At 42.0% G+C, this 26,052-nt stretch overlaps 1 protein-coding gene across 1 annotated transcript in view; it reads right to left on the bottom strand.

Moving 5' to 3' along the window:
- The window catches only part of prex2 (phosphatidylinositol-3,4,5-trisphosphate-dependent Rac exchange factor 2), a 130,443-nt gene extending 112,034 nt beyond the window's left edge, over positions 1–18,409 (bottom strand). Inside the window, exon 1 of the mRNA XM_033638992.2 lies at positions 17,964–18,409. Coding sequence (XP_033494883.1) covers positions 17,964–18,101 — 138 coding nt within the window. The 5' untranslated portion in view covers positions 18,102–18,409. The remainder of the gene's footprint in view (positions 1–17,963) is intronic.
- Positions 18,410–26,052: the final 7,643 nt, after the last annotated feature.

The following is a 26,052-nucleotide window of genomic DNA, read 5'->3' as shown; positions in this document are numbered from 1 at the left end:
TTCCACTGGTGATTCAAGGAAAGTTAGACTCATCTCCAAAATGGCATCCGCTCGTTGTCACAAACACGCCAACACACACTTTTTTGGGCAATGAAGCTGTGGCTGTTCTTTTCTGTATTGGTTATTTCCTGTCTACTTGTTTGACATACTGTACACATTTACTATCTTTAATCATGTATCAGCAAAACTGTGTCAGAAAGTCATTTTGTTTCCTGAGGCCCGGGTATAATCACCTGGATTGTCACTCTGATGGCTGAGGGGGGGACTTCACATTAAAACCCCATTAAAGTTTTCATTATTCCACAGAGCAGATGGGTGTGATGAATAGATTGGTCCAATCACTGCATGTGGCCCTACCTGCCATTAATCAACACAAGCTCACACGCTGTGGGCAACAAAGCCACGGTGGTGGAAATCACGGCTGTACTGCGTGACGCAGTGATGCTTCGATGTGATAACAACCTGACTTTTACTGTCACAGTAAAACTGAAATCAGGTTCAGTAAACATCATAGACCTTTCCATCACTGACTTACCATTAAGGCTGCACAATATATTGTTTCTTATCAACATTGCGATGTCAACTTACATGCTAAACACACTGGGATACAAAATTCAAGATTGCAATATCGCATTTTAAATGGAGGACCAACCTATTTCTGTCTGTCTGGCACCATTTTGTCTGATACCTGCCATGCTGTTAACCTCTGGCCAATCAGCCAGAGCCCTCACCTTTTGGCAGTGTACAATAATAAGGACCGTTGGAACCTGGGGCCAAAAAAAAGTAACTTCAGGCCAGTCAATAAAATCAGTCAGCTGTCCGAGCTTAGCGAGAGAGCAACATTACTCCGTCCAAGACTTTGCACTGCTCTGCCTGCATCCGTCTTTACACTAGTAGAGCCCACCGCTGTTTACTTCATATATGAATTAGCGGTCAATCCTAAAACATTATATGAGTAGAAAGGTAAAAGAACATTCACTGCATCTCTGAGAAAAGCATACAACTGAATGGAGAATGATGACATGTGTTATAAGAGTAGTGTAGCTGCTATAAGAATAGCTCATTGCGTAATGAGTGTGTGATCAAGCACAAGAAAGAGTGACGTGCATGCCCTCAGAGAAGAAAGCTGTGGGCGATCGGAGCAGAGAAGAAATTAGCAATCAAGTTGTTGGTGAAGATTCTCAGTCATCCAGGTCATGGTAATCTTAAGTGCTAAATCTATAAGTGCTATATAAGACATTTCACCTCTCTTTCAAGAGGAAGAACTGAAGAAGCCTCTTGGAGGAGAGGTGAAACGTCTTCAAGAAACTCAAGCAGGTCCTGTTGCCTACGATATAGCACTTAAGATAGCAATCAAGTTGTCAATGGTAGTAAATGTACAGCGTAGCTTTAAGTTTGTCCATGAATAAACACTGCAGCCTCTCAAGTCCCAAGGGTACTGTACAAGTGTGAGCCTGAGTACACTATGGCTGCGTTTCTACCGAACACTTTTGGTATAGTACCCTTTAAACTGGTACAGAACCTGTACAGAGATGTACCTAAACCGTAAGATCTGTTTAACGTCTTCAATGCAGACAGTACTCTTAAATGTAGGCGGGGTTGTCACTGGTAAAGTAAAAGGTAAAGTTCCATTGATTGTCACACACCTGAGTGTGTGAAATTTGTTCTCCGCATTTGACCCATCCCCTGAGGGAGCGGTGAGCAGCAGCGGTGCCGCGCTCAGGAATCATGTGGTGATCTAACCCCCCAATTCCAACCCCTGATGCTGAGTGCCAAGCAGGGAGGCAATGGGTCCCATTTTTATAGTCTTTGGTATGACCCAGCCAGGGATCGAACCCACGACCTCCCAGTCTCAGGGCGGACACTCTACCACAAGGCCACTGAGCTGGATAGTAAAAGCCACGTTACTGCTCCATCCAGCTCATCCAGGTGTCTGCACCTGGTTGATCGTCCGCAGAACAAGGTTGCATGCTGATATTTTCAAAACAAAAAAGAACAGGTTAGACAGTTTATAGTCTCTATCGCAATCAACTGGATATTTATGAATGGTGGAATTGTGTATTGAATCCTTGTCAAGCAAGAGAGATGGCTGTCTGCAAACCAATCAACAGACTGGAGTATTTCTCGCTCCAACTTTTACTATCGGATCAGTGTGCTAGGTACCTCAACAGAGGAGTAACCCAAAAATGGTATGTACTTGAAAGATTTAATTGTTACCATCCACAACTTTTGCCAATGGAAACGCAAAAATAACCATTTTAATGTGTAAAAACTGAACTGATCTGAACCAGACTGCTTAGTGGAAACAAGGTTAATTGCAAGTAATATCAATATAGCAATATTCAATGATGTTATTGCATATCGCAGATTTTCCTCATATTGTGCAGCCCTACTTCATCTGACTAGAAAGAGTGGAAAATTGCCTCCATCTATGAGTGACAGTTTGCTTAATAACTTCAGTTTGCTGACATGTGCTTTTTGATCAGGGTAGTTGAAATTGCACCCTTCATCCTCTGGACATCAGTGTCATATAGGAAAGGAAAGGCAGAGGAATAATAGACTGGCTGGAGGGCTGTTTCCATGCCAACAGAGTGTGTGTGCTGACTGAGCCAACCTAGTTCAGGACTTTGTGAATGGACATTATGCAATGTTGTCCCCCCCGGCATCCCTCCACCAGATTGGAAAGATGCAATCAGCGGAAGGCCAGCCACTCCTACTGTATATGTTGATCTCTGTGTCAATTACACTAACAATTACATAACAAGAGAGACAATGATGGACATTCTTGCACTTTAAAATAAAGCATGTGTGCAGCGAATTTGCCAAACCAGAGCATGTGCTTGGGTCAAATAAAAAATGCCAGAGTGGATGGGAAGTGAGTGGAAAAGAGACTGAAGAAAGTGCGAGGGCAGAAAAAGCATGTCGTTCATCACAGCCAGCAGAATGGGCTGTGACGGGAATACAAATCAAATCCAGGGAGAGGAAAAAGAGCACTAAACAGATCCAAAGGAGCAAAATGATGCAGCAAATCGCTTTGATAGAAAAAGCCATCTAGCTGCTCCCATGCTACAGAAATTAGTTTGAATCAAGTACAAAGCTCGCCTCAAACATCTGCTAATGCATTCAAGTTAAAACTATTGGAGGAGTGGGCAGGAACATGGGGCCTGTTTGATGTATTGCATGCAAAACAACCATTTTAGGTCCCTGTGGATCGATTGGTTCAACTGTGGAACACTATGTTCCCCTCGAAATTAAAAGTACTGAAGCAGCTATATTAAAAAGAGTAAAAAAAAAATACAATGTCAGCACAATTTTAAAACTTATTCTGCTACCAAAGTTCAGTTTTTGTGGTGATGTGGAATCTATTGCGAACAATTGAAATAGGTCCAATCTGAGTTCATTGGCACTGGTCACCAGTATAAACTCTGCAGGAATGAATAGGCCTTTCTCAGAGTCTATTGGACAAACTGGCTCTTTTGTCCACCGATGATTCACTGATGTGCTTTGTTGTCCGGATTGGAGAGCTGGCAAACAAACAAATATCCTGTGTATTTTCCTCTCTGTGTGTTATATTTAGCGATGTAAAAAAAAAAAAGATTATAATGTAGAGGGATATTACAACACACATTTACAGGTATTTCCGTGTTTTCTGATCCACCATCTGTGGAGGAATCCTCTCCTGTCAACAAACAAAACAGACAAGACAAAGACCATTCGACGCCAGAGATGGAGACAAACAACAGCGTCCACACAAAAAAGCCCACTGTAGTGAATCACTAGACTGTGAAGGTATGCTCATTAACATAACAGTCTTTTTCAGTATGTGTGTATGTGTGAGTGTGTGTGTCATACATCTGTCCCCCAGGATAGCAGAATAAAAAGTAAAGCACTGTGATATCAGTTAAAGGTGTGCATGTAGCAGGTGCACTGGCAGCTCGACACCCTCAGGCAAAGCTCTGGTAACACCTGAGTCTCTGGATTTGCTGTGTGTGTGTGCTGGTGAGAAAATGAGAGAGCAGCAGAGACTCAAAGAGACGAGACAGACGTAATATACAGACAGAGAGGAAGTACAAAAGGAAGGAAAAAGAGAGCCTTGTTTGGCCGTGACAACCCTGTGGGGAGGATATGGTGCCTTTACTATACTTCCTGCACAGAGGAACTGCTTTCAAACTGGAATTCAACATTACAGGGTCAAATCTCCCGGCCTCACATACACAAACCTATACACACACAAAATTCCTGGCAAGCAAAAACTGAACTTCTGCTGAAAAAGTCTTGACCAGTAACAAACAAAGTCAGTCTCCAAAGCCGAGAGCACACAGGGGAACATCCGAAAAGAGAGAAAAGGCTCTTTGTAGTGATTCCCTGCCACAAGCCAGGCCCCTCCTGTCTTCAACAGGTCCTGATGACACCTCCAGGAGTCATCCCGGGCTTTCCATCCCATTAGTCCGCTGGCTAGTTTTCCCAAACAGGCCTGTTTCTCTCTGCTGGGAATGTATACAGGAAACAGACACTTAATGTAGCGGGGAAAGTTAATATGTCTATCTTGGGAGTGGCTATTAGGGCTCATCTCCACAGCTCAATGCAGAGTCTCTGGTTTTAATTAACAACGGAGAACACAGAGTGTAGTCATTTTACAGGTTCCTCGAGAGAACAAAAGCTCATTTGTCTTTGGAAGACTTTCATTTTTAAGTTCAGGCAGTCTGTATGAATACCAGATGAGTCGGAAAAATTTATTGAATACTGTGGATGAGGATAGGGCCAAGCACTATATTGATATTATATCCATATCTTGATATAAGACTGTATCATGTTTGATTTTGGATGTTGTATTATCGTATCTGTTGTTGTTATCCTGCTTTTAAAGGCTTACCGGACTGATCTAGCTGTTTAATTATTTGCCTTCAAGCTCAGTTATGACCAAAGATTCGCAACAAGACAAAACCGTTTTACAACATCGTGGGGAGCGCTGCAGCTGTGAGAGCTGGCCCGTCCAAGCAATGTTCAAGCCAACTCATGGTATCTCCTATGACTCAGCTTGTCAAGTCGCCAGTGGCTGGTTTAAGAATGCAAGGTCACCTATTTCAACAGTCAATTGGCTGGTTGCAAAGTCAGCTGGTCAAGTCAGTTACAAAGTGTCAGCAGATGGTGTGTTCCCTTGCTGTAGCATTCTCTGACAACAGACCTCTGTCCCCGCCCAGCCAGAGTACCCCAAGTACAGTACATCCCGGCTGCTGTTGACACGCATGTTGGTCTCTGTCCTCACAGTTTGTCCTGTCAGACAATGGGCTGCAATGTATATGGATGTCACACAAATATACTCACTGACTGATAATCGGTGATAATCGGTCCTGGTTATTTAAATTATCGTGGCATATTTATCATAAACATAGTCATCTTTGGTTTACGTTTTTCGCTGTTTCATCACGACGAGAAATGCAACTGAAGCAAGTATCTCGCTATCACTATTCAGATTTAAGATGCTACAAATTATATTTGGCTACAAACAAAATCTGAAAAGCTGGAAATCATAACGGACATACTGAGAGCCGTTGCTATGTAGGCGCTACACCGTTTCACCTTGTCGTACTGGTGTAAACTGGGAGGTTTTCAGAGCTTTGCAGACTAGTGCATTACAAGTAGTTTCAAGTTTCATCACTTAGTCATGATATCAACATCACTGATTATTTACCATAAAACTCACTGTGTAAAAATTTTGTGAAAGCACCAACAGTCAACCCTACAATATCACCACAATACCGTTATCAAGGTATCTAGGTAGATGAAGAAGCATTTTTCGAGACAAAAGGAGACAGTTATTAAAATATAATTTGAAAGTTTATTTTTTTGTGGAAGATGAAGTGAAATTCTGGCTTGCAAAGGAAAAATAAAGACGGACTAAGCAATGTGCTTTGAGGCATCTCCAAGAACTCACTATTGTCCATGAAGGCTATCGAAAAATTCCTCTCTTAGATGTTAGTCTTGTCCTTTCAGTGACCCTGCCCCCTAAGGCGATACATAAACAGCTGGAATGAAGAGACTCATCTAATGAACATGTCTGCGTCCAATGTCTGTGCCTGACTCCTGGTGAGCTACTCGCACTGGAGCGAAATGAACACGAGTATAAAATGATGCCCGAGGTCACATCCGTTAAACTGAATACCTGACAGGCTGTGGGCCTGTCCAATTTCACCCATCGCAGCACTATAAATGGTGGGTATCTTCTGCATATTAGGAAGATCTTTTGACTTGTGAAATTGGATATGAAGTAGTGAGACCAACCTTCAGCAGATAAGAGTCTGTCTTTAGAAACCTAACCTGCCTTGCATCCCCAATCTCCTTGTGCAGCCAAGCAAACCACTACCCACTGATAGCTGGCAATTCCCAATCAGAGCTGCACACCAGCACCCTGTATTGATCTGCAACATGACTAAGCAGAATCATCAGTTTCCCAATCTGTTGTGCACTCCCAAGCATGACTGTTTCACACCCAGATTGTTCATTTGATTACCGTTTCAAGCTTCCAAATCATCCACTGGAGCCCCCGCCCCCGTCATCCATCTCAGCAGGACCGGCAAGAAAAAAGGAAACCTGTGCAGCGTCAGCCTCTCTCACTGACTCAGAACCAGACGCTGTCAAGGGAGAATTGAACAACTGCTTTGCCAGTTTCTCCCCCACTCTCACTCTCCCCAGGCACAACTGTTGAAAGCATGCCCACCCGAACAAATACCCCCTCCTGCCAAGGTTCTGCTCATCATGCCTCCTTTTTGTCTGTGAATGGACAGAGCAGGAGGCACCCTGCCAACATGGCTGTATCAGAGCAGTATAGACCTCAGCTTGATTCAGTCCACTTATTCTTTCAAATAAGCAGGAATGGAAACCACTAATTACAGCACATTAACTACTTTTATTGTAAGTGAGTAGCTTTGTTTACATGCACTTTATAGTCAGTAATTTATTTTTTAGTCTGATGCAGAAAGCCAGACTTTACAGACCTCATAGTCACTGTAATTTTTTAGTTATCAAGTTATCTTTTCACATGTGAAACTAAACTGACAGCACACATGCAGCGACTTTAGACTAGAAAGAATGTGAAAGGCCAATTTAAAACTTCAAGTCCCCCTCCAGATATGTATACACTGTGCGATTTTGGGCTGTACAAGAGGAAAAAGAAATTTGGTGATAGCTCTGGCCGTGGCTCTAAACGGTGGTCAGACATCAGACAGTGACAGAGGTTCAAGGATGGCAGTTGTCACAGTCTTGTGATCAAAGACAGCCTGGGATAAAATTCTGACAGTGTCAGAAATTTGGGATGACCATCTCCCTGTGTGACTGACAACCTACGTCTATAAACCAACCAACTGAAATGCAGCGTATAATGACGCACTGGTGCTAAACAGACAGACAGCAGCTCGCCATGGAGGCAAAACGTGCCAAAAGAAATCTGTGGGATTCCAGCAAGGAGGAAAACCTCGTTGAGTTGTGGCAGCAGAGGCCTTGCCTGCATAATGTGTCCTCCAGCTCTTACTATGATCGCGTAAAGACAGACGAAGCATGGAGGGAAACAGCGGCGGAGTTGCAGCTGCCAGGTGAGCAATCTAGCAGCTAGCAAACACAAACACAGATATACTGCAGTATATCGTGCCAACAAAACTTAAGGTTATTTAATAATGTGACCATCTATGTTGTGTTCCACAGCTGGAGAAGTAATAACCCGTGCAGCATCCTTGTGCACTCAATATGGAAAGCTATTGCGTTGTACGTCGTAGCCTGCAATTCAGTAAGCGCTGTCATCGTACAGTCTGCATACATCAAACTTGATGTCCTACCCAAGTTTATCAGATCCACGTCGCACAGTAAAGCTTGCGCTAAATCTCACAGTCTGTAGGGGGCATCAAAAAATACTAGTCTCACATGTTTCCCCCCCCCCCCCAAAAAACACTGCTAAGCAAAAAGTGGCTGGAAACAGATCTAATCTTCTCCCCCTCCCTCAGGCTAGGTTGACTGGTGAAAGAGCAGTGTGCCTCAAAATGGGTAGCATTAGCATTAGAGGAAACATCGGAGAGATTCCGCCAAATGTGTTTGAGCCTCAGTCTGACCCAGACTCAGATGAGGAGAACCTAAGATGTACCTAATCTAGCTTCCAGAGCATACGCTTGAATCTCAGATTTTAGGGAACTGCGAAGACTTCACCCTCTTCAGTAGAGGTATGTGAACACCTCTTTAGTGACAGACCTTGAACAGATACAAGTCAGTGTAGTCAGGGTCAGACAATTTAGGGAACATAAACAGAAGAAAAACACTTTGAGTGGAGGGGTACTGTACAAGTGGAAAATAGAGGCTACTCGCTGTGTCCAGACGAACACTTTCAGAGGCTGAATATAAAACGGAAAGAGAAAGAAAAAAGACAGACAGACATGAAAAAGGATGACTGTGGACAAGGCATGCTTTGAGGCAGAGAGACACTTGTCTCACTCTCAGCACTTCTATGGCAAATCCCATTCAAGTGCTTAATTAAATAATTTAGAGTGAAGTGGAATTTCCCATCATGTCTGGCGGGGCAGCTCTGAGTGTTTATGGATTCAGAGCCCAGAAATGCTGGACAGACAGACATGAGTGACATGGAAAGTGTGAGTTTAGACCACAGAGAGAGAGAACATGCAAACTTGTCTAAACATATTCTGAGGACACTTCATCAAAATTGTTTTAGTCAGATCTGAAAATGCAGAAACAGCTGCACTAGTGTTTATGGGGATATTTCATGATACGAAACCATATGGTTTGTAAATTCCTTCACAAAAAAATAACTTTAATTTGGCTGATGAGCAACAGACCAGTATTTAAATTCAATTGTAAACATGTTCTCAATTTTAAGGTGTCACGCAGAATCAGGCCAATGCTGAAGGTTTGGGAGTGCTGAGCAGACACTGCAGGCATACTGATCTGAGCAAGTGTGTGTGCATGTGTGTGTGTGTGTATGTGTGTGTGTGCTCCCTGCGGCAGAGCATGCCAGCTAAAACACAGGCCCCCTTGTGATGATGACCCCTTCACACTCCATGAGCGTCAAGACAAGTGTCTACCGTAGTCCCGCCACTCTTCTACTTGTCGCACGTAAGCACCATGTGACAGGGCAGCTGGCACTGGCCAAAACAAAGGTTGCCTTTTCCTCTGGGCAGCGGGACAGCACCACCTCTGCCTCCTGAGCTAAATCCACTTCATGGTTTCAATGCAGGGGTCCTTTCCAGCCCTGTCGCCTATGCCATGAAGCTCAATTAGGGCAAAAGTCTCCACTCCCTGACCCAGAGGAGACAGTGGGGGAAGTGTGTTTGAATGTGTGCGCACTGCAGCAGGAAACATGCAGCACAATGTAAAGACGGGGAGGGCCAGGAAGGAAGGAAATCCTGCTTGAAAAATGGCCCCTGAGACAAAGCAAGAGAAGTCTCTACAGTGTAAGATACTTAAACACTATTTACACTGACAGTAAGAAGGTGTAAAAGACTGTAACCAAACAGTAATCAATTAAGTCATAGGATAGACTAAATAATAATAAAAGCAAGGATGTTTTTTCTCTTAATTAATTCTGAATTTCTAGTTGCTGTTGCAGATTAGAGGCTATGCTAACACCCTGTTGGTTGTAATGTCATATTTACAGTGGCCGACAAGGGTAAACATGCTGCAAAGAGATAGCACAAAAGCAAATAAAGAATAAAGAATCATTTTCTCCAACCTGATGACACATACGCACCAAATGGAAAACATTCACCAACTTGACAACACACAAAAACATCAATTTAACGACACGCACGGCATTTACAAAAAAAAACAAAAAACACTGCAAGAAGCCCAAGAAACAACGGAAATGGTTTCCTGGAGACACAAAAAAATGATGCAAACGGTTTGGACATGGCTTGCTGTTGCAAACTATTAACAGCTGCACTAGTGTTTGTGGGGACATTTCATGATGGTGGTCCTTGTTGGTCACCAAAACCATGTTTTGGCAAATGAAGTTATTGAAGTCAGCTATGCATGGTGTTGGGAAATCACATTAAAGTTTTGTTTAGCTTATTTTACTGTGTCACCGTGACCCGGATTCAGACATTCATTCTTTTTTTTTTTTCTGTTACTGCTTATTCTGCTAGGGGTCGTGGGGGGGCTGGAGCCTATCCCAGCTGACATTGAGCGAAAGGCGGGGTACACCCTGGACAGGTCGCCAGAACATCCTAGGGCTGACACATAGAGACAGACAACCATTAACCTTAATATTCTCACCTACGGACAATTTAGAGTCACATAACAACAACATAACATTAGCGTGTTTCATAATTACTTGTGTGTATTCCATTAGATTATCTGAATTGACAGTCTGATGATAAGCAAAAGGCTAATGCTAGGGTAACAGCAGATCTTCAATCTGCAATATTATTTGAACTAGGATCACAATATTAAAATAAGACATTTTTGGGTGATTTTCCAACACTACTGACAGACTGCCAACTTCAACAACTTCATAAGCCCAAAAATCATGGCAACAACAAAGATGTCCCTGCCGTGTGCATCCCCTGGAAAGAGGTTCTGTTCTGTTGTGAGCTTCTTGCAGCGCTTTTTATAGATTTACTGTGTGTGTAAATCTATAAATCCGTGGCATGTGTCGTCAAATTGATGAAGATATGTCTTCATTTGCTTGTGTTGAGTCATTTTGCAGTGTGTTTGCCCTTGTTGACCACGGACAGGAGTGTGGCACCGATCTTCTCATCTCACTCTCTGCAACACAGTGACTAAATGTACTCCCCAAAATGTTGAACTATTCCCTCAAAAAAAATAAGAATGGACAGGAACTTTGCCAAAATAAAAGTTCAATTCAACAACTGGCTTTCAGTGCGCATTTTGGTCTCTCTGAATGATTGAGGTTAAACACTAAGCCCTACACGCTTGTCAAGAACATAAGCAGCAACCCTTTAAACTTTTCCCATCACGCCTTTCACTGAACATTACAACAATGTTCCAACTTTCAATATTTCTTCCACAACATGGCAAAATGTCACCATGCATGTTACTGAATATTTCCCCGTGGTAATCACATTTGCTACATCTAGGAAACGGCTAAATCTTTTCTTTAAAGATGAGCGGATAAAATATTGAAAGGCATGCAAAACACAGCGGCTCCAAAGGCAGCATTGCTCAATGGGAAGATGAAGGATAATCCCACTCAGTGTTTTTATTGATATGGGACTCAATGGTTGATGCAGAAATCTCAGTAGGAGAGGGCTCTGTTTTTTGCTGAGCTAATCCTCACAATCATTCATCTTCAGGCTGGTTAAAGACAGATTTATCTATTTAAGATGGGGGTGTTAAACAGGTTTACACACATTGCATCTACTAGAATTAAAAAAGGGACAAAATAAACATACGGTATGACCAGACGATAGAATGCATTTATGTTTATAGTCAGGCTTGTGTTGTGGCTGTGGCGTGAAATTGAAATGCAAGTGAGCCACATTATCGGTTCAGGGGCCTCACACTGGGGACAGACACAAGAGAGAAACTGTCTGTATTCTCAGAGAGCAGAGACTGACCAAATCCAATTAAAAAGAGTCAAGGAGAGAAACATCTCACCTCCTTCTCCGCTTCCATTTCTTTCTTCTGCTTCTCAAACACACCCACATGCAACATAATTGTGTCTATGCACACAGAATAAAGCTCAATTTAAACAGACCCTTTTAAAGAGATTGAAGCTTATGGCCAGTAATGGGGAAACACCGGGCTAGTAGGGGTTATCATAAACCTTCAAATAGAAAGAAAGTAAAAGAAAATACAGTTCTTCTGAGCACAGCATCCAATATAATGGATGGACCATATGCAGCGTGGCTCCCTCTGGAGCACAGGTGTGAAAAACAAGAGAGAAAGAGCACCATAAAGAGAGCTTTGAGGCATATTAAAGAGAAGAGGGCGTAAGAGGCAGGTGGCGAAGAGTATGATGAGGCCATCCTAAATGAATATAGGAAGTAATTAAGGAATAAAGAAGAAGGCAATCAGGGCAGAAACATCAGCCTGTGCGAAAACACTGCTCTCTGTGGAATCTCTTATCGCCAAACGCAGCCCATTATGGAGACTGATTAATGTAAGCAACAGTAAACGGCCACTGGCGGGCTCTAAGCACTCGCCCTCGGCCTCTAAACCACCCAATCCAAACACAGTAGCATCATGTGAGCACACATGTTGAATCTTATCTGATCTGTCACTTAAAGAAGCTATTTAAATAGCTTAGTGGAATCTGTACAAGCAGCTATATCACGTGGTGTCAGTCTCATTAGGCTAACATAAACAACTTTTACCCTCTTTAACCCTGCTCCTCCTCCTCCTTCTCCTCCTCCTTCTCCTCCTCCTCCTCTAATGGATCCAGACAACTGCTCTCAACATTTCTGGCTTCTGACCCCTAAAACTCTGACGATTTAGCTTTTTACTGTGAATAAAACACCACATAGTAAAATATTTATACTTCAATTCATCTCACTTAATTTAGTATTTATTAAAAATGAAAAGTGCAACAGCTTATTTTCGCTTCCAACATCAATACAACATGCCTCCATATATGGCCCGATGCTGGCGAGCCCTCTGTTTACACATTTTGTTTGTATGTTTTCATCAAATCAGGACGCACTGACCATCAGCATCTTCTGTTCCTGTTTCCATCACAACACAGGAGGGAGCTGGATGTTGGCATGAAGCCTGCAGATTAACAGACAGGAAGGCGAAAGGAACAAGAAGTCGTGACCTTTGGGGTCGTCAACTGTCTGTCTGGAACATGTGAACCCCCTCGTCGTCCACCCACCGTGACCTGACCTCCATAACGACTGCCCACTGGTCAGATGTTACAAGCAAAAATGGAAACTTCTCGACAGACCGTCCCAGCCAAGATTTAAACAAATCTTAACCCTCCAAAAGCGAGATGTCAAACCTCTCTATATAAATACGCACACACAGGCTTCACTTGAACACCTGGGTTTGTAAGAGCCAGCAAACCATCCCTCTTAGCAGCTGCTTTCTCCATTAGGCTGGATTCCCGGACTTCCTGCAGACATTTACAGTTAAAAAAACACTGCTGACATGAAGTGGCCTCCAACTTGTTTGTTGACCAATAACTTCTCTGCATAAAGCCTGGGATATACAACAAGAATAATCACACGCAACTGTATTTAAAAGATATTAAATTCACATGCAATATTTCTTGAGTTCAATCTCTTGAACGGACAGTTCACCCCAAAATCAAAAATACACGTGTCCTCTTACCTGTAGCACTATTTATCTACATTGTTTTGGTGTGAGATGCCAAGTGTTGGAGATATCAGCCACAGAGATGTTTGCACTGTAATTGATTAGTTGTCAACTATTGATTTAATCAAGAACTAATTTGACAATCAAATGTTTTAGGGAATTTTTCAAGCTTCTCAAATCTAAGGTCCCACTTATACGACAACAATTTCAACTGAAACAGTAAACTTTAGTTTAGTTCTTTGGCTGATCGTTTACATGACAGCTGCATTTTGGGTGCCTGAAAACGCAACATTTTGAAAACAGGTTCCAGAGTGCAATTTTTGGAAACGGCACCATCTCTGTTGTCATGTAAACTTGCAATATGCAGTTCCTACGAAAACGGAGACTTTTCGCACATGTGCATTACGGTTCCAGTCACTAGGCATGTACGAGAAAGTCGATCATCACGACAACAATGGCGGACTCCCGAGTTCTGTTTGTGCTGCTCACCCAGTTGAATTTATCAGCGCTTCCCCATCAAGGTGTAGATTTACTGTAGCACCTCCACTTCGTCGTCCGTCCAGACAAACATTTGTGCGGTTGCCATTTTGTTTGTTTATACATCGGCACTCTGTAGAAGGAAGCGTATGTGCGCAGGCACGTGTTGATTCATTACAAAGTCACACCGCCAACTAATGGTCTGGCATGTATACTGCAGTGTTTTTGGTCATTTTTGCGGATCCGTGTGCATGGCGACTGTTATCAAAACGTTTTCGTCTGAACGCGGAACTTTTTTCAAAACTAAAATGAGAAACGATTCTATTTTCAGTGGATCCTTTTCGTGTAAACCTGGCCTAAGTACGCACTGGCTTCTTTACTCCTCTGTAACAGTAAACTAAATATCTTTGGGTGGTTGTGGAAAAAAACTGGACATCTGAGGATGTGGTGTTGGGCTTTGGGTCAACATTTTCACCATGTTCTGACATTTCATAGACCATACTACTAATGGATTAATCGAGGAAACACTCAGCAGATTGATTGACAATGAAAAGAATTGTTGCAGCCCCATCTCAAATATAATGGACGTATATGATTTCGAGAAAGAGATGTTGCTGTTGAGTTTTTCAAATGTACTTTTTTGGCACTTTGAGCACGACAAGCTGAGTGCCACCTAGTTCTATTACCGTTAAACTTCAATTAAAAGCCTGGTCCCAATTAAATGCCCAGTTCGTTTTACCAGCCCGGTATGGCAACACATTTTGACAGTAGATGCCTGAGGTCTCATTTATAAAACAATGCATAGGATCCATACTAAAAATGAACATACAAACAAAAGCCAAAAAGGCTTCCATCTCACCGTCTGCGTCACCAGTTTCCTGTCTCTAAAATGTTTGTAAGCTTGGGTCAAAGTTTCTCCCATCAAGTCTGTTTTTATACATCACAACTTTTGCATTTGAAATGGCTACCCACTTGAGCTAACCTTGAACAACAGTTTTATGTGAAAGGATATTTAACGCCTCTCCAAAATATACGTCTGTTGATTTCAGTGATTTAAGCAAATAATAGCCCGGGCTATTAATTGAAGTTTAACGGTACATACAAGAGAAGGCAGACATCTCTACGGCTGTTATCTCCAACACTAGGCAACTCAAACCACAACAATCTAGACTGATTAATAGCACTAAATGTAAGAGGAAAAATATGTATTTTTGGTTTTGGGGTGAACTGTCCCTTTAAAAGAATGACAAGCGTGTGAGGAGATTCCACAGCATTACAATGTCTCAAACCACATCTATTTAATTTCAATTTATGCGGAGGATTAAGAATGTTTTAAACATTACACTCCGTGGCTGCTTCATAGTTCAACAGGCTTTTTTTGGGGAGAGGAAGGCGGCAGCTGAGGGACCACTTAATACACTGCAAAGCTCTTTGGAATATATTAAGTTAACTTGTGGCTCGGATCTCCCTCCAGAATCAGGACATGAAAGATTTCCTCTTTTGCCCCCTCTCGCAGTCTCCCTTCTAAGTGCTTGTCATGCAAGCAAATGGCTTTCAGTGTCTCTCTATCAACAGTTAACAATGTCAGACTATGTAAAGTATTTAATTTGACACTGTGACTGAAAAAAAAAACTGCAAAGAGGCGAGGACCTTGTTAAAGTGACTGTTTACATTATGTCTTGATTTGTTCCCCTCATTGAGACAATTCTAAGAATGACTGTCATTTTATTGGCTCATAGCTGTCCAAGATAAACACCAATGTCCACCGCCTCCCACTATCTTCAGCTATAATTGTTCATTATGTAAGATAGGCCTGAGATATTTCAAACAGCTTCCCTAGAGCCTTCCTCTCACTGTCGGACTACTGTGGAAGTTTGGTGCATGCAGTTTAAGAAGTGGTGCTTTAATGTAAACAAAGTCAATTTTAGATTTCCTAATAATGACACCTTCAGGATGCAATCTGGGTATTTTCCCATGAGAGGTTAGGTACAGCTGCACAACAGGCTCAGACTGCTCCTATCATCCATGTTGTTTTCCACTACCTTAATCGTAAGGTATGTGTGAGGTGCATTGTGTTTGAGTCGCATGGATCAGCAGCAGCAATCTCTGCTCTACAATTCAACTTTTGCTACTGACTGGAGCCTCATTGTTCCCCAGCATTTCCTAGCCTCAGAGGAATTCCTCCTCCAGGAAATATGGTTTACAAGGAAGGTACCAAGCCCAGCCACTTGCGGAGACTCCCCCCCTACCCTTTACCCTCTTGGCAATATCTACTGCGCGATCAGCACTACCCTCTTCCCTTTTCCCCTCTGGCAATATCCCGTTCAACCGTCTCCCTGCTGGTACTTGGAGTCCCCTGGATTATCCTAGCAGGGAGTCACACAGAGGGGGGCCGGGTCGTCCTCCACACTGACCTCTAGACACACAGAAACTTGTGTGGTTTGTAACTGGTTGTAGCGTGGCGGTACAGGAAGCGGGGTAGGCAAGGGTGCGTTTGTGTGTGATCAGATGAAAGTCTTCGTTATGACCCCTCTCCCCAGTGGGGCCGTCTTTGATCATCCTGAGTATCTTCCACAGTACTCCCTAGGACCTCCAAGATGATAAGGCAGTCAATAATAGCGACTTTTTGTCTTTTTCACTCACTTTCTAGCTTCTTTATTATCCTCATCCAGCTACAACACACAGCTAAACCAACAATCTGTCACGGACAGATCTCAATCTGATGCATCCATCCCGACATTCCCGGGGCCAGAACAGAGTTGCCTTGTAAGGATCAGTCACTTCTCTGAAATGAATCCCAGTTCCAGCACCACAGGGGAGATAAAGGAGGGGTGGCTGCATTCCCCAAACCCCCCCACCACCAGGACAGAGGACACATTCCCTCATGTAATCGCCTCCTCCATTTCTCCAGTGATGCCACTTCTAAGAAAGGCCAGAGAGAGCTCCTCTGTCCCCTCCCTGGTCCCTCTGTCCTCCATTGGAAACATCTGGGTAGTGGGAGGGAGGTCAGGGTGTACACATTCATACATGTGGTCTGGGAAATTGCACTCCTAATGACACACAACGCGACCTGACTTCCCTGCAAAGTTCCCATCGCGCTGAGAAACTGCTGAGAAAATTTGGTGGAAGCCGTCCAAACATCCAAACATGCAGTCCGGATCACATCATATCAGGATGTTTTAACATCCTCAACAGCAGCAACACAGCTTTCTTTCTCAATAAGACTTGATCACCAACTTCTCACAGCTTTCTGGTTTAAGCATAACACCTCTCCAATGTTTCCCTCCCCTCCTGTCTTTGAGGTTAGGTGTGATTTTATGTAACGCCATTAAGCTGACAGCACATCATTCCTGTGCTGCAGCAACCAGGCGTTTCGCTCAGTGTGCGGCCAGAGATGTGTGCTGCCAGCTGAGCGGCAGCTCCAGTGGTTTTCATTTGAGTCCACCTGTGCCGTCCTTGGCAGAAGTCCACACACTTCTGGATTTGATCAGAAGTTGGCAGAGGACACAGCAGAAATGCACTCGCACTGTATTTTCTGTGCTGTGTGGGAAGTGGGGCAATCATATGGATGGGATGGTGATGCAGAACAGCACAAGCTGTTACAAGCCTGTGTTGTGACACTAAAAATTTGACTGTAAAGGTGGATACACAATAGTAAACACAAAATAAAAATGAGAATGTGGCCATTTACAAAAGGAAAAACTTCTATTCTTAAAACATTTGACAATTTACCTGTATTTTTTATTTTAAATATCAAGTGTCCCAAATGACTTAAACTATTTTCTGATCAGACAAACCACTACACATCTCTACCAGCCTCTGAGCAGACTGAGAAAAGGATTAAACATCACACAGGCTGTGCAAGAACCAAAGCTGTGCCATGCCTCTTTGTGCCTGCTATCCCAATTTCACACTTGCAATCTGAAAAGTTAATATCTCCATCAGAGGACTGGGTTCAGACAGCACTACAGGTAAAAGCTGATTCTCCCTGCTCACACTTATTAAAAGTACCAGTGGCATTCAGGGGACTCTGCACAGGTTATTAACATGTAACACTCAGTGGAGGAGTCCTTGCCCTGCAGCCTGATGCACCATGCATACTAAACAGGCTGCCTGTTTTTGTTTGTTTGTTTGCTTCGGGGTTTCATTCTCAAAAGTATAATGTGCACTTTTGTTGGCCGTCTCTGGGTAAAATTGATTCACAGAAAACTCACCGAGAGAAACTCTAGTGTCCCAACATAATCCCGTTCAGTCTTTAAAAGTTCATTTAGGACGCACACTCGTAACCGGAGCTGTTTCTCCAGGTCCTTCCCGCTTTCAGCTCTGTGCTCACTTCTGCTCTCCTCAGTCATTGTGAGTGGATGAATTAAAAAAACTTATTTCCTTTTCGGCAAAAGTTTCACATCACAAAACAGGTTTCACTCGTGTGAAGTTTTCATAGTCAACACTGAAGGGGAAACCGGTGTCTGCAGCGGGAGTCCACGGAAAGTAGAAAAACAAAGCCGGGTTTTTAAAGACAAAAAAAAAAAAGCGTGAAAAGCAAGTGAGTTAGAAACTACACAGCAGCGCGAGACAGCTGCCCACAGCGCGTGCAACAAGTGGACACCAGTTAGAAAGTTGAGTCCATGTGACTCCTACAATCTTCATCCTAATCCAGCCTCCTAACAGTCTAACGCAGAGGAGGACCACTGTCAAGGTAACCACAGTGTAATGGATGACTTCCGGTTTCACCTTTCAACATAAAACTGCAGCAACAGGTTTTATGAAAGAAAAACTAACACATACATTTTACGACATTGTTTTACATGACCACACAGACGATCTTTAGTCAAATAAAATTCGGATGAATTCTATTAAAAAAGACGTGCAGGAAATTACAGGTACACTGGCTGAATTAAGGCCCTAAAATCTTTATTTTTGATTTGTGCTTTTATTTTGAAGGAGCAATTACTCTACTTCTGGGATCAGTGTCGTTATCTCCATTCATCTTGACACACCTGAACCTTGGAGAAGCAAGGAAAATGTTCACACAACTTTATGTCTTGAAACCACATAGACTGCTGACATCAAGGGCCAGGGGTGTAAATATAGTCAGTGAAGGCAGGGTGATTGCACTGGGGCCCATAACGTAAGGGGGCCCAAAGAGAGAGTGGGACCTCCGTCAATATGTAGGGCAGAAAACTGGACCATGCCTGTAATTCAAATTGCCAGTTTAGAAATGCCTGTGATCGAAAAAGAACTCAACTTAATTTAAAAGGTGCCATTTACTATATATGGCACCAAAAAGGTGGTTTTCTTCTTTCCTTTATTTTTGTATTAATTTATTTTGTTAAACAATCAGTATCAGTGTATCACACAATGTGTAAATATACTTATTCTACATAAACTAAAAAAACAATTAAATTAAATGATTAATTTCTTTTTTTGTCATATCTGTCATATACATATACACAATGGGGTATTATGTATGTTAGTGTTATCCAATGTCAACTCTCCGATCATGTGACGAGACTATGAGATCATATGGTAACGAGTTTAGGTACATAACTATTAACTAGCATGCACTAGGGTCTGTCACTGGGGCACACTGTGACTATGTTATGCTACTGCTAAGGGCGTAGGTTTTGTTTCAATATTGGAGGATATACACATGAAATGGGGGGTCTGGGAGTCCTTTGAGCATCAAACACAAGTGTGTAGGATTAAGGGATAAAGGCCAACTGGAAGAAATGGAATATAATATAATAAGTGTGTTTTCTTTTGTGTATGATCACCTGAAAATAAGAATTGTTGTGTTGACATTATAGTAGAATGAGCTGCTTGTATCTGGGAGCAGTTCCTTGTCATCAGAGATCACCATGTTGCACCACCATGTTTCTACAGTAGCTCCAAACATGGCAAACCATGCACTGGCTATAGATTGTGCCATGTGCATTTTCGTGTCAGCAGCCCCTCTGCGGCCAAAGCTTTGGAAAGACACTGATTTTTTTTTTACTGTGAAACTTCTTTATTCAGTGTTTGTTTTGGAGTGGAAGAGACCATGTGGATACATCAGCTCCTTGAGCGTCTGGGGCCAGTTGCACAAAGCACCTTAAATTAAGATTATCCTTAAAAAAAAAATGGGTTGCACAAAACATCCTCAGGTCTTCTCCTTCAGGTTTCCTTAAAATGTTTTCTTAACAGTTGATGGGTTTTTTATGTTTTATGTTGGTCTTGTACTTGAGGAATCACTTAAAGTTTGCTAAACCATTGGACCTTAGTAATCAAAGTAAGGACAAAAACATTAAGTACCTTTGACTCCATCTTATCTGCAACATGGCTGAGTTTATGGAGACAAATGTTAAAAAGATAAGACTTCCCGCAACCAGGAGGATTTGATGGACCACTTAATGATGAGCAAATGATTTTGTGCTATAAATTTGACTAGTAGTCAATTTATGATTGTAACCGGCTGGTTGTTCACTCAGCTTTCCAAAGTGGCGTTTTTCCAGTTAATGATTGCTCTGCAGTTTTATGCAGCGGGATCTTTCCAGTCAGTTATTGGCGAGGTATGTTGTGCAAGCCACAAGTGTCATATTTAAGGAACATATTTAAGGTGTTTTGTGCAACCAGCCTCTGGATCTTAAGTTAACAGATAAAAAGGGGAGCACACATTAGCAGGTGTTGGGCTAGAGGTCCGTCTATGATATGCTGAGTAGTGTCAAAGAAACACTGATTTGTAACTTTTTTTCAGTGTTTTCACTGGTTTAAATCACCTTGTCCACCTTGTTTTGGAGAGAAAGAGACCTCTGCAGATAATTCGGCTCCAGGTAAAATCCTCCTAAACAGCGTACCCTGGAGGAATTCTAACCAAGAGAAGTTTTAGTTGATTGCAATCTGCAATCTTCAACACTAGATGCCACTAAATCCCCCTGAATCTTACAGACTGTTCCTTTAATTTCCAGTGAATATATATGCAACAGTTTGTGGCCTGTCTGTATCAATTTATGGTGTAAATGACCTTAGTTTTGTCAAAATAAAAGTCCCTGTTACTTTCATGCTTTTATCAGGAGGGGCAGATGCACATCTACACCTATGACTGACACATTGGATCATAAACCAGAGAGAGTATCAACAAAAAGAAAATTACACAGTTTATTTCCTTAAAGATAGGAGGAATGTCAGATAAAAAACAAAGACACCACAGCAGCACATCCATCAGTTTTACTCCATTTCATTCAAATTCACTCCTGTGAAATTTATGAAGTGAAATAATGGGGGAAGTAAAGTGCCTCTCACTTGTTTGAGAGCTCCTCGTCAAGGACCCCTTGGTGCTGCCAAGACCAAGCTGAAACCAGTGTCAATGCTGAAGTTAACCATGCAAAAGAATTATGTTGCGTTACTTTAATTGCTTTCTTTCCCCTCGTTATAAAGCACAGTAGTTGGCTAATGAAGTAATGAAATTCAATAATAAAGCCTCTGTTTTATAGATCATTAAGCTGCAAATGAGTTTATCGCCATATCTTTGTGTAGGGAACCCAGTTGCATAGTTTACAATGCCATCAGCTTTTATGATAAACACACACATATACAATAAGTGAACTTAAAGGGGAGAGTGAGTCACAAATGGGCCTGCGCTGCATCAGACCTTAAGTCCTTCTCCTCTCATAACGACCACCTCTGTCAACAGACTGTCGCTTCACTTTAGTTTCCTCGCTAGTTGAGCTTACACACAGGTTCAACAACGCTTTTATTACGCAGATAACCGGAGAAACAAGACATGGCAGACTGCAAGGGACTGGGACCTGAGCTTAGATGTAAGGGGCCTCAAAGAACGATGTGAGGTTCTTTTCTCCTTAAAGGGACACTTCAACCAAAGTCAAAAACACATACCTTTCCTCTTACCTGTTGTGCTTTTTATCAGGCTAGATTGTTTTCATGTGAGTTGCAGAGTGTTGTAGATATCGGTTGTAGAGATGTCTGCCTTGTCTTGAATATAATGGAACTAGATGGCACTCTTGTGGTGCTCAAACCACCAAAAAATACAAAAATTCAACAGCAGTGTCTCTTTGCAGAAATCGTGACCCATTTACACAAGATAATCCACAGGCCTTGCTGTGAGCAGTTTCATGTAGGACCTATTTTCTTTCTACTGAAGTACACCCACCAATCATGCAGAAGGAAGCGTGCATCGACTCATGTACTGGAGGCTCATGTTTGTGATAGCGCAGGATGGAAACATTAATGGTGTCCTCCTCGAATGAGCTGTAATGTTAGCTAGCTCAGTGGTGCTAGGTGAGCCAGCAGTAAATGCACACTTTCTTCTTCCAGCTCAGCAGGTAGAGTGGGTCATCCAGCAATCGGAAGGTCGGCGGGTCCATCTCTGGCTCCTCCAGTCTGCATGTCAAAGTGTCGTTGGGCAAGATACTCAGCCACAAATCGCTCCTGATGGCTGTTTCATCTGAGTGTAAGAGCATGTGAATGGTTACTGAGTAGCAGATTGTGCCCTGAATGGTAGCCTCAGCCCCCAGTGTGTGAATGTGTGTGTGAATGGGTGAATGTGACTCAGTAGGGTAGAAGCATTTTTCATGGTTAGAAAACTAGAAAGGTGCTGTACAAGTGCAGTCCATTTACACAGTTTGCAGATGTATTTTGTAGAAAGAAAATTGTTCCTACATGAAACTGCTCACAACAAGGTCTGTGGATTATCTTGAGTAACTGGGTCATGATTTCTGAAACAGACATTGCTGTTGAGTTTTTCAGATGTATTATTTGGTGTTTTGAGCACCACAAGCCGAGTGCCATCTAGTTCCATTATATTTGAGAGAAGGCAGACATCTCTACAGCCAATATGTCCAACACTTTCAAATGTATTTTTTTCGCTCTTTGAGCGCCACAAGCCAAGTGTCATCTAGATAGACCTTTAGCTCCATTATATTTGAGAGAAGGCAGACATGTGGATGATACCTCCAACATCAGCAACTCACACCAAAACAATGTATACTGAAAATATAGCGCTACAGGTAAGAGGAAAAATATGCGTTTTGATTCTGGGGTGAACTGTCACTTTAATGTGACTCATTAGAGGTGGTTGCATTTGAAACACAAACCTTTTTCTGCCACAGTATCATCTCAATTAAGCAATAATTGCTTTGTAATCATTAAAACACCCTTTACATATGTTTGTTTTTATTTGACAGGCAAAATAATAAGCTAATTAAATGTAACTGATAAAATCTGGTCTAACAATCAAACTAAAAAATACAAATTAAACTGCAGAACAACATGACCTAAGGACATTTCTTGCAGCAATTTTCCTGTAATAAATGCACCCTGTCTGCAGCAAAGGGCCTCTGCTTTTTTATGTTAATAACTTATTCATTTTTACATTTAATTAAGGTTTTCTCTTAATGAAGCCAGCAGATGCTCTTGCGCCACAGCTCATCTTTACAAGCTGGTATGAATCCTGTCCAGGTCCTATCCTTGTGGGTGATACCTACTTCTCACACTGCAGTTAATGGTTGTTTGGAATTTATGTACAGTTTCTTATGTGGAAAAATGCAGAAAAAAAACATTAAAGGCATGAACACACAAGGATGCAAAACACACACATACATAGACGTACCAACATGCACACAGTGATCAGTCAGAGTGTGTTTAATTAGGACAGAATTTTCACTCCTGGGAGGTGAAAGCTATGTTCAAAGTCTCTTTCTGCTCCCGAACGCTGCAGTGCAGGGACAGCCACTTGAGAAGCTGGTTAAGTGTTTATATATTGAATTAGACACAGTCAGAGTCATTTAGGGCCTAGGTAAATAGCAGCACAATCATCACTAGAACCAGCTTTAATTTCACCGGCCTGAAAAGTCTTTTGAGGGGATTTTAGGGAAGCCATTTACAGCCCACAATAATGATTTAAGGATTAACATTTCAACAGGTGGGGATTCAGTTAACTCCTTTCTGCAGCAAATTCCTACACTCTGCTCCGTGACATCCTTTTTTATGTATCTCAGCATATTCTGGAGTCCATCTGTTGGAGCACAGTCACCAACAGAGAAAAGGAATGTAACTGATGACTGCTGCTGCTCTAATTCATCAGCACCAGAGGGAGTCTTTATTTTATGGAGGTTTTTTATGTCTCAATTACAGGTTAGTGTCAGCTTTGTGAGATGAGATGAGGACACGGCTCTTAAACTTGAGTAAATCTTGACATGCAGTATACTCTGGTGGTTAAATGCAGTACTGCTAGCTTTGGATGTGTTTCCTGATTATAAAGTTGTGTCCTGTACCGTGTCTTTGCTGCCACCAGAGAGCAGTGTTGTTTTTGACTTGGACGCTGATCCTGCTATGAATCAAAGGTTTCTGTCAAACAGAGCTTCAGCCCCATAATGAGTCTATTTATTGACAAAGCCCTTGAAAGCCTGAGTGGGCCTGGGTCCCAGTCTGACAGTTAATGTACTAAATCTGGGTCTTCGCATGAAAAAAAGTTGAGAAACCTTGACGACATTTGCGGTAGACCAACTTAATTATAGTTTTATATTAGCCATTCCAGTGCAGGTAAATTTCCAGACCTTCAGCTTTTATTGCCCATGACTTTGGTCTGTGGAATTAACTTCTATTATTTGTGGTCTAGTGCTGCCGGTGCCGTGCCGAGAGCTGCCAGGAAGTGTTCTGTTCTTCCCATTGGAAAAGGAGTGTCAGGCTGATATGAGCTGCCTTTTCTGATTAGTTGTACTCAACATCAAACATGAGTGGTGATAAAAGTGTTAATTTACACTGATATGGACGTGTAAGCCCTTATTTCCACCCATGTGCTACTCAGGGGATCAGTTTACAGCAGCCAACACCAACATTCCTACATCACATATCTGCAGTTGTGTCAGTCAAACAAGTTGTCTTTTGTCCAGATTCCTGTACAGTAGTGATACAGTATGTAAGGAGAAGCTGAGGAGGGTTTATTACTGTAAGTAGTCTGACTTTCACCCTCTCTCAGACCAGGCTGCAGCACAGGAAACACATATATCTTTACACTTATCAATCAGATAAAACCCTTTCCTGGCAGATTTGTAATGCCCGTACAACAGCTCCATATACCAGTTAAGAAAAAGAAACAACTCATTTGCCAAGAAAAGTCATTCTGTGTTATTTAATGGCAGAACTACAGCCTTGAATGGGCGAATGTGTAGTACAAAAAGGCCATTCATGCCCAGCTTCAGGTTGTAGTAGGTAACAATCTCTGCATTGTGGTTAATTTGCACTGGTTCATGTTGCAGCTCTGCGCAACAGGCCGTCAAGATAAGTGCTTTAATAAAGTCGTGGCATGTTGCTAATGTATATATTAGTCTTTAGGTTTTGTAGCTCACCTGTTTTTCTCCTCTTTCTGCCAAGTTTCTGTTTCCTGAGCGACTGATGTGCATATAAAGCAGCGATGCCCCCCCCCCACCCCCTTTTAGCAGAGATATTACTTACAGCCCTGCAGCTATTAATCAAGATCTGGTAATAAGTAGTATTATGTGATTCCCGGCATGATATTGAGATGCTGTGGTAAAAATAACAAGGCTTCCCCCTGATAAGAGGTGATCGATTTGGCCCAGGCACATAGGGCACCACTGTGTATAATCAATTGTATAGAAAGAGATTAAAGTTTTCACTGATTTGCTGCTGTAAAAAAAATAGTTTAATATTGTTTAATCTGATTCAAAGTGAAAAATACCTCAATTTACTGCTCTCTCAGTTTCATAATGTCGACATTTCAGAATTTAGGCACCATCTTTATGCAATGTAGAAGAATATTTCTTAAAAAACAACAACTTTGTCCTAGGTTTTATATCTTGTTCTCCACTGAAAGAACTAAAGGCAGACTTAGCAATTTAACTAAATGGGGATGACTTGACTAAATTCAAGTATGTATATACAATTTGTATTGTATTTGTTCTTGTCTATGTAAAACACTTTAGACTTTTATTGCACCTTCAATATTTAGCAAATTCAATACCCAGCTCTCCCCAGTGTGTGCGCTAAAGCTAAGTTACACACTCTCTACTTTGTACCTTGTTTGTACCTCATGTTTGGTCTTGTCCTATAATTAAATCTTTATATAAAGCCTCCAAACCCTACACCTTTTCCTCCACTATATTTATAAGAGGGTATGGGACTATTGAACTGCTTGCAAGATAAATCTGAAGGGCTGCAAGATTGGATAGGGAAAAAAACACCATTATACCATTTAGAATGTATTACTTTATGCTTTTTTAGAAGTTCTTCTTTTTTTATTTTTTAGATCAGTTTAGATGTTATTTCAAAAATGTTTAAGTATAAGTATAA

The sequence above is a fragment of the Epinephelus lanceolatus genome, chromosome 20, assembly GCF_041903045.1.
Source record: "Epinephelus lanceolatus isolate andai-2023 chromosome 20, ASM4190304v1, whole genome shotgun sequence".
Classification (NCBI taxonomy): domain Eukaryota; kingdom Metazoa; phylum Chordata; class Actinopteri; order Perciformes; family Serranidae; genus Epinephelus; species Epinephelus lanceolatus.
This window is presented reverse-complemented; position numbering and strand designations above follow the sequence as displayed.